General features: G+C 46.5%; 1 protein-coding gene across 1 annotated transcript in view; it reads left to right on the top strand.

Moving 5' to 3' along the window:
* HSPH1 (heat shock protein family H (Hsp110) member 1) overlaps positions 1-6,250 on the top strand; it is a 28,131-nt gene extending 21,881 nt beyond the window's left edge. The window contains exons 9-14 of the mRNA XM_023530673.1: positions 776-913; positions 1,713-1,838; positions 2,948-3,055; positions 3,139-3,258; positions 4,085-4,246; positions 5,369-6,250. Coding sequence (XP_023386441.1) covers positions 776-913; positions 1,713-1,838; positions 2,948-3,055; positions 3,139-3,258; positions 4,085-4,246; positions 5,369-5,575 — 861 coding nt within the window. The 3' untranslated portion in view covers positions 5,576-6,250. The remainder of the gene's footprint in view (positions 1-775; positions 914-1,712; positions 1,839-2,947; positions 3,056-3,138; positions 3,259-4,084; positions 4,247-5,368) is intronic.
* The last annotated feature ends 3,581 nt before the right edge of the window (positions 6,251-9,831 follow it).

The raw sequence follows: 9,831 nt of genomic DNA on the forward strand, positions 1-9,831 counted from the left end.
AGAACTTGCAGAAATGGAAAGTCATAGAAAAGGCTGGAAAACTGAAGGCCATAGGAGATGCTTACTTCTTTATCCCTGTAGTGACATTTTTGAAAAACGTACAGTAAACTATTAGCATTCTCTGCATCATCCCATTTGCTGTTTTGAGATTTTTATCTCTCTTGACCTTGGGGAGTTGCTTATGAGAATTGCTATGACTCAAAGGCAGACAGTGGGAATAAGAATGTATACACGCAGAAACGTGTGTGCAATCTCTAAATTCAGTAGGAAAGTGTAAAAGGCACTCGTCAGTGTGATGCCGATTGTAACGAAGGCAGGTGTACTGCTGGGCTAGAGGGACCTGCGCATTTGTCACAGATAGCGATGGACCTGACACATCTAGCATGGGTTCGTCTGTCTTCAGTAACCGACTGTCAGATTCTAAATTATAAAGATGTGGCAATTTAGTATTTTTGACTCTTCAGAGTCTCAGACATTGCTTAAAGGGGTTAGGGACATAAAGATCTATGAAGCAAGGCTTTAGCAGGGGAGGTTAAATTTAAGTTTAATGTGAAAAGAGAAAAATACCCTGGTGAATTCTCAAAGGAGACTGTGGCATGCCTAAGTGGCATTGCAGGCCTGATTGAAAATGGGCAGGTGGGAATCAGGTGATCTTATTACTCTTCTAACTTCATAGATATTATTTTTGTCTATGTTACCAGCAAATATGGTAGTGTATTTTTTTTTTGTTTTTCAAGGATTAAGAACTTCTTTTCTTTTAACCTTCCTTCCCAAGGCAAACGAAAAGAAAGTTGACCAGCCTCCAGAAGCTAAAAAACCCAAAATAAAGGTGGTGAACGTGGAGCTTCCTGTCGAAGCCAACTTGGTCTGGCAGCTGGGTAGAGACCTGCTCAATATGTACATCGAGACAGAGGCAAGAGCTGGGGTTATATTAAATGTTTTTGTTCTGGAATGTTTGGTTCGGCCCTGTTGCCTGCGTTTCTAGTAGATAAAAGGCTATAAATTCTTCTCCGTATCCCAATCTTTATACAGTCTTAGGGGTAGGGTGAAGTCAAAGCCAACAGGTTTTTTAATTGTTTTATAGAGTTTTATGTTTTTGCATCCTTATTAAAGAGGTCTGTACCATTCCGCTCGGCATAGAGTCCCAGGCCCAGTTTCTTGAGAAACAGTTGGGTGCCAGCGTGTCCTGGCATGGAGCACAGTGCAGTTGGTACTTGCGGCCACTCGGAGTGCTTCCGAGAAATGCACTGTGCTTCTCTGTAGTCCAGAGTGTGTGACGTCATTGAGATTGCTTCCTGTACTCAGGTGGGAGCGTTGTTTAGAAGTTTAACAATAAATATAAGTAAGTGGACTCTTAAGTAATTTATCCTTGATTTCAAAATGTGGTGACAAAGCTGTCTGGCCATTGCCCATTGGCTAATATCAATCTCAATGTCAAACAACCATCTGAGTGTATAAAAGTGAACAAAATTGTATAAAAGCCGTAGATTTCTTTCCTTAGTTTTAAATCTGAAATGCGAAAGCTGTATAATTTTTTATATACTGTTTAAAATACCCACAGCTTATTTGTATTTAGAAAATGAATAATTCCATAAGGTTTGTTGGAAGAGTTCTATGAGGTATAAATTAGAACTATTAACAGTAATTTTTGGGGGGTGTAACTTGATTTCGTTAACATCAGAGCGTGGTTGACATTTCCTGTGTTTTGGCAGGGTAAGATGATAATGCAGGATAAGCTGGAGAAGGAGAGAAACGACGCCAAGAATGCGGTGGAGGAGTGCGTGTACGAGTTCCGGGACAAGCTGTGTGGGCCGTACGAGAAGTTCGTGGGTGAGCAGGTCAGTGGAGCTCCGCTCCGTGCAGGCGATCTGGAAAGTGTCGTAACGTCCGACTGGACATAACGAACCGCTACCAGATTTTGTAGCAAGCTTTTTGGAAACCGAACAACTAGGAATAGAAATTGTATCAACAGAGAGCTGGAGCCAGAGGCTCGCCAGTGCTGTGTCACTGTGTTCCGTCCTAGTTTACCCCAGTGACCTCTTAGTTTTACCATCCAGAACGAAGAGCCTATCAAACATTTGTTCAGTCCGACGTTCACCGTTAGGGGGGCCAGAAAAATAAGTAAGTAAAAAATCCTCGATTTCAGCATCCTCAATCTTTTTATGACTCTGGCCCCTTGGTGGTTCTCTGTCACTGTTTTATCCCATGGGACTGGTTCACCCAGTCGTCCCAAAGTCTACCAGGTGCCGTTAACCCCCTTGGCCCTTCTCTAAACTTCCAACGTCAGCTGGGAAAGATGGGACTTGGGAAAGATCAGTTAGATAGAAATCTGGGGTGGTTGAGAGACTCATTCTGAAGTTAAGAGAATTTAAATGTGGAGCCTATTTTCATCCTAAGATCCGTGGACTACTTTGTAGTGTATTTCAGTTCTTGGCTCTGCTGGGACGTTTCTTGGGGTTGCTGTGGTTGGGGCTCCGAGGAGGGGCTGACCCAAACCAGGCTGGGCCTGAGGTTGGAGTAGGAACGCACACTTCACGTGAGTTGTGCAGGGATGCGTTTTCCTGTGCTCACGAACTGAGTTGTCGACTCGTCTCGTTTCCTGTTCAGTATTTGGAAGTTGAGGGAACAAATAGGAAGTCCCTGAGACCTAATCGTTCTGGAGAGGAGGAGGGTCGTCGCTCTTCCACACCCACCCCGCAGTGCAGATGGTCTGAAATCGGGCTTCTAAGATCTAGTATTTTAAGTCAGCTGTCAACCAAGAGCCTCAAGTGTGTAAAAGGCCCCCCTTGTGAGACACGAGCGAGGCTGACAGTCACGTGTCGTGTTTGTTGAGCATTTCCGAGGGGAGCTCAGTTCATCCAGCACCTTCTGGAAATAAGGTCAGCCACTCAGTGGTTGATGCTTCTGACGGTGACTCTGAAGTGCTGCTTCCCCGTTTCTCATACAGGACCATCAGAACTTCTTGAGGCTGCTCACACAGACCGAGGACTGGCTCTATGAGGAGGGGGAGGACCAGGCCAAGCAGGCGTATGTGGACAAGCTGGAGGAGCTGATGGTAGGCCCTCTGCCCCTGGGAAGCAGTGCCTGTGCTTCAGCCTCCGATTGCGACAGCTACCAATCTGTTGTATTTTGTTTTAGAAAATTGGCACTCCGATTAAAGTTCGTTTTCAAGAAGCTGAGGAGCGGCCAAAAGCGTTCGAAGAACTAGGACAGAGGCTGCAGCACTACGCCAAGATAGCAGCTGACTTCAGAGACAGCGTAAGTCTGTGCATCACGAGGGTGTCGTTCTAGGTTTTATTGGTTCTGTAATTTTTTTTAGGTAATATTTTATTTTTCAGTTTCAGTTGACATACAATAGCACATTAGTTCTGGGTGTACAGCATAGTGGCTGGATAGTTCTGTACCTCGCGAAGCGACCACCTTAAGCCTAGGAGCCACCTGATACCACATGGAGTTACTACGATGTTACTGACCCTCTTCCCTGGAACTGTTTTTATAACGGGTCCTTTAACAGGACACCTGGGACTCTAGCCACTTTCCATCTCACTCAGCCACCATCCCTACTGGATTTCACAGCCACAGTTATGGGGACTCATCTTTCTGGTGCTGGAAGCCTGGGCCGGGATGTCTGCTGTGGGGCCAGGACCCCTTGCTCTTCGGGAGGGGGGGACCTCCACAGCTGAGACATCCCTCCCAGTTCTCGACCCCCACATGCAGGTGTGGGACCAGCCCCTTCCACGTCTCCGTCCCTCCTACCAGTCTCAGGGTGGCCTCTTCTGTGTGTTTACAGTTGCAGGACTTCTGTTGAGTAGACTTCAAGTGGTTCTCATTGGGGGTGGCTCTGTAGTTGTAATTGTGATGTGGTCATGTGAGGAGGCTAGCTCCACCATCTTGCCTAGAAGCCCCAAGTTACTCTAGGTTTTAATAAATTAAGTTGAGTAACCTTTAAGATGAATAGATGTTCTTAAGTGAGAAATTAGCGTTTGAGACCTGAGGTAGATTTGAAGTTCATGGGAAATTTGGTCATAGTAGTAGTTACTGTTGAGTGCTCAATTCTCTGAATGACCATGCCTTTTCCATTAAGGATGAGAAATATAACCACATTGATGAGTCTGAAATGAAAAAGGTCGAGAAGTCCGTGAATGAAGCGATGGAGTGGATGAATAACGTCATGAACGCTCAAGCTAGAAAGAGTCTCGATCAGGACCCAGTTGTGCGTGCTCAGGAGATTAAAGCAAAAATAAAGGTGAGTGTTGCTGTGAGTGTTGCTGTCAGCTTACTGCTGTGCTTTCTCAGGGACGCGAAGTGCAATCATTTGAACCTTAAACGTGGCCATTTTTCCTATATATTTTTCATCTCATCCTGACGGAGACTAGATTTCTTGGGTTATTATCGACGTCATGGGTTATAGAAGACCTTAGAAGTCCCGGTTAACTTTCCATTTCATTTCATTCATTCAGCAAATGTGTGTGTTGAACCCCTACCTGCCATGTGCCTAGCCGTTGTTCCAGGGGCTGAATTTCAGTGTCCTAAGAAAGTCCTGTCCTGGCGGAAGCCATCTGCCCTCGTGAGGAAGACTTGGCAGTTAGCATGTGTGGCAGTACATAAGATGGGGTTCGTGTTGGTGGTAGAAATAGCCAGAGGGGTTAGGGCAGTGGTCCCCAGCCTTCTTGGCACCAGGGACCGGTGCTCCTATGGGAATCTGATGCCTGATGACCTGAGGCAGAGCTGAGGCGGTGATGCTGGCGCTGGCGAGCGGCTGCAGATACAGATGAAGCTTCACTGGCTCATCCACCGCTCACCTCCTGCTGTGTGGCTCTGTACCAGGCCATGGGTACTGGTCCACACCTAGGGATTAGGGACCCCTGGGTTTAGGGAATTGGGGACAGTGGAGAGAACCCGGGTCAGTGTTTCATCAGGAAGGCCTTGCTGACTACGTGAGGCTTGAAGGAAGTTGGAGAGAAAATCAAGAATATACAGGCACGGTGAAGGTTAAGGAGACAAGCCTTTGAAGCCAGTGGGTTGTAATGATTCCAGCTCTTTGCTCGCTAGATTTTCTGACCTTGAGGTTGTTACTTCATCCCTGAACCATTTCTTCTTCCATAGATGGGGATTATAGTTCCTACGTTTTAATGTTGGTGCGAGGTTTAAATGTGCGGACTGGGCAAGTCCCTGACACATCACAGTGTTCCCTTCTCTTCGATCAGGCTTCACGCTGTAGTTGTGAGCACGTGCAGCGAGTCAGTGGAATTCTTTGAGAGACGTGTAGTTGGAGTGGAAGGTGTGGTTCAGGTGTGCGGGGAGGGGTTGGAAGCGACCTGGCTGGGTCTGAGTTGGTGTGGTCACTAGATTCGTTTCTCTGTCTTAGGAGTTGAACAACACTTGTGAACCTGTCGTAACACAACCCAAACCGAAAATCGAATCACCCAAACTGGAAAGAACTCCAAATGGCCCAAATACTGACAAAAAGGAAGACAACCTAGATCAAGGCAAAAACGTGGGTGCTGACCCTCCACAGCAGAACGGCGAGTGTTACCCCAATGAGAAGAGCTCCGTCAGCATGGACTTGGACTAGGTGACCTGCGACGGGCTTTGCCCTTCACCTGACATGTTTTTGCCATAGTATGTGACTCTTCATAACACACCGAGACTATTTATATTTTCTTTTTTAAGAATGTTTAGAAACTTTGTGTATTATATATGAAAAAAAAAAAGCTTGTCTGTAGTCTTTATGATCCTAAAAGGGAAAATTGCCTTGGTAACTTTCAGATTCCTGTGGAATTGTGAATTCATACTAAGCTTCTGTGCAGTGTTACCATTTGCATCACTGAGGATGAAATTGACTTTTGTCTTTTGGAGAAACCAAAACAACCGTACTGCTTGCTCGAGGGCTGTGGGTTTCCCTTTAGCGTTCGCTCCTGCCAAGGTAGTTTTCTTGCATTTCGCTCTCCATTCCGGCATGTGTGTGGATGTTTATAAACGAGACCGTCTGATTTCCTAAGGGCTTTCTAAGATTCTGTCCAGTAGAATGACTCTTTCCTTTGATATTAAAATTTTGCCGAGTAATGCAGACGCTAGTGAAATGTGTTAGCAGCATGCAGAACAAACACTTTAAAACATATCTCGCTATACAGTGCATTTGTCACGTGAAGGTGTAAAATGGAAGAGATGTGGATTCTGTTTGTAACCGGTATTGTGAAGCCTTTTATGAGCTTTAAAATAAAGTTCATCTCATGGTGTCGTTTCTAAACGGTTTTGTCACTGACTTAAGAATGGGAATGGGGAAGAGTTGGCATAAAAACTATTGCAGCAGAAGTGAAGTCACTGTGAAACTGATGTCCTTTTTTGTTACTCTTTATATCTGCTCTTTCGTGCATGAAAACGAGTTAGAGAAGTAGCATGTGTTTATTACAGTTAGGAAGTTTTGAATATAAAGTTGAATATAATTTATAACCCACCATCCAGAAAAAAGTGTTAATAACTCTTGTTGTATATCTTTCATGCTATTTCCAGCTAATGACAGACGGTGTGTGTGTCATTGTGGCTATCACGTTATTGTTGTGTAAGCTGCTTTTTAAAACTACACCTGGGCAGTAAGTAAATATAATCGGGTGTTACAACTTCACTGCTGTGCGGAGGTCCAGTAAGTTAAAGACATACGGTAAAATATTTTTAACCAATTCCAGTATTGGTGCATTAGGTGTTTCTCAAGTTTTTGCTATTCTAAGCACGGTGAATCTTTTTTTTACGATGGCTGTTTTTGAAAGATGTTGGTGGGGCGAGGAGACGCGCAGACCTGCAGACCTTGGTGGATGTGCCACCCACTAAGGTGCAAGTTTGTGCCCCTCTGATGGAGGCCGACCTGGCCTGGCCTCTCCAGGGCGATTTCACCTTTTAACTGTTGCCAGCCTGTTATGCCTACTGATTAGCTACTACGTATCAGGTGTTTCACATAGTTTAATACTTAAAACTACCCATGGGGTCAAGAAATTTATAAAATCACACGGAAGTATCAGAGTTGGGGACAGACCTGGGCACTCGAGCGCTCCGACTGGCCATCCTGCAGTAGGGACCTCGTCTCCATCTGTCTGTCCAGTGCGTACGCCAGCGTTTTACATTTGTTTGCCTGTTGGGTGTTCCATGAATACCATTCATTCTCATCTGCAGTGTTGAGTGTCGATTTTATGTAAAATGTTCTTATTAAGGATCTTAACGATTTGTCAGTATTCAAACATTTTCCCACTGTAATTTAACAGTTTTATCATTTAGAAGTCTTGATTTTTTGTGTGTGATCTGTCACGGTTTTTCTCACGCTGATGCACACAACATATATGCTCAGTGGGCTCACGTACCTGCTGAGGGGTGAAGATAGGTTTCTGAGTGTAATTGAGAAGCTCATAAAAAGATTAAAAAAATAGGAATATGAAAAGAATTTTTTTCTCCTACCCCAAAATAGTACCTGATGATAATGGGCACCCATATCATTCCAGCCTAAACCAGTTTGTCTTTTATTAAAGACTAAAAATTTCCAGTATTATCACTTTTCTGTAAAGACATAGTGTTTCTAAAGGTGGCTACAGTTCATGGACCTCAGGCTTACCGTTTTGGATCGGAGTAGAAAACGTCACACTGTTTTAGGAGACATGTTAATATTGACATACTCAACTGTGATATGTAAGTATGGACCAATTTGGATAAATGCTATATTTAACAGGACTGCATTTGATATTTAATTTTCACATAAACTGTCACTTTGTGACAATACTGAAAAGGTCCTGTTCTCATCAAATGGAATTGAACTTGGAGTCTAGTTCATCATGGACGCGGGTTCTGTCTGAGCAATGATTAACTTTCCTGGGCAAAGTCCACGGAGCTTCCTCGACTCATTGTCCTTGATTCCTCATCAAAAAGCAGTGTCGCGAGCCTCTAAAAAGCATGCTCTCGAGTTACTTTCTGAAAGGCCAAAGGATAAACCTTATCTTCTGACGGCAGTGCCGCACTCAGCAGCATTCAAGATCTTTTTTTGAGATAATTTACCTCTTGTCCATTGATATCCAGATGTCTTATCTTGCCCAGGACTCACCGTCCGTAATCAACACAAAGCACTCCCGTCATTCTTGTCGTTTGTGGGGAGAGAGAGCTTTCCTTTCTCCAGGTGTGAAGAGGTGTGAGCAGGATGATGGACCAGTCTGTCCTGGGCTGCTGGCTGTGACAGAGGGGCCGCGTCTTTCTCATAGGGACCTAACCTTTGCTAGCCTTGGGTACTTCCAAAAGACGACCAGTCCATTTGCAAGTGGTTTATAAATAACGTGAGTACATGTGACGTGTTTGAAAGCTCTAGGGTAATTAGCTTTTCCGGTCCCTGTCAGTGGTTTTCTCGGGATGGCTGTAGAGTAGTGTGGGCTCCTTAATTTTTGTCCTGCCTCAGGACAGGTGGTAGCATGGTGTAGTGGAAAAGCACATTTTGGGGTAGGAAAAGATTTGGTTTCACATTCAAGGATCCAAACTGTGCTCCCCCCCGCATTCTGGTTTTTAGATCACCCAACTTGTCTGAATCTCAATTTCCTCCTCCAAATCTAGGTGACATGACCTTGGCCGAGTCTCTGATGTAGATTCCTCTGTGGCAAGGATTTCCCGGCCTCAGCTCTGTTGGCATTTGGGGGGCAGGGAGGGGGACTGAGAGGGGCTGTCTTGTGTGTGTTTAACAGCATACCTGGCCTCTACCCACTAGATGCCACTAAATAAGCTTGGTTGTGACAACCAGAAATGACCCCTGTGCCTTGAATCCCTGCTCTAGGGAAAGTGACTTTGAACTTCAAAATTATACACAGGGAAGGAAGTCAATAGCTTAAGGCCTTCCGGCGACCCTGTGTATGCCACGTGCTTGCTCTCGCTTTCACAGTAGCCCAGGGGAGGGCACTGGCTCCCGTTTACAAGTGGGAAAGGGGTTGAAAGGCAGCCCGACCAAGTTCAGATGTCAGTCAGAACAGATCCGACTGACTCCAATGTCTGTGTTCTCTCCTTGGCGGCAGTGATAAAAATCAGCATGCACGGAGCCAGGCGTGCAAACACATCCTCGTTGAACTCTGTAGGATTCAAATTCCGTTCTTAACATTACCCAGGAAATGCAACCACGGGGAGGGAGATGGGTGTGGACAAACAAGCGGGTCATGCACGGACCCCAGTGGAGGGTGGGTTGCTCTCTCATGTGCTGCAGCGCACCCCGAGTTAATGCACCGTCCTCAACCTCCAGTGTCGCCCCCTCTCGTGGGGCGGGCAGGGCAGAGGCTCAGCTGTGTTCGGCGCTCAGCCAATGCTTGTCGAATGAGTAGAGGAGGTTCAGGATGGACCCCCTCAGAGGCTGATGTTTAAGAAGCAGGCCAGAGAGAAGGCTCTTGGAGGAAAGGGCTGGAGAGCCGGGACAAGCAGCGTGGGAGGCGGTCGCCGGAGCAGGGGACAGTGAGAGCAGGAACTGAGGGGACTGTGCTGCAGAGCGGTCGGAGGGACGAGGCCAGAAGGGCAGACCCGGCCATGCAGCTACCTTTGCTGGTGCTGACGGCGGTGGCCGCGAGATCTGAGGAAACGCCAGGCTCGGCCTCCCATGTGGCGGGCCAGGAGGGCCGCGGTCGGTCAGCGGGGAGCAGGGACGGCCAGGGCTAGCGCCTGCGTGCGTCCCACGGCTGGGCTGGCGCTGGGGGCCGAGTGTCCTGTGGGCCGAAGGAGCCGGTGTTCTCCGCATCCCACCCGCTTCGTCTTGAATCCGTGCCTTTTGCCCGACCGAGGAAACGCCCTAGAAATTAGGCACCTGCTTCAGACCCCCGCACCAGCAAC

The sequence above is a fragment of the Pteropus vampyrus genome, unplaced genomic scaffold (genome assembly GCF_000151845.1).
Source record: "Pteropus vampyrus isolate Shadow unplaced genomic scaffold, Pvam_2.0 Scaffold52, whole genome shotgun sequence".
Lineage (NCBI taxonomy): Eukaryota > Metazoa > Chordata > Mammalia > Chiroptera > Pteropodidae > Pteropus > Pteropus vampyrus.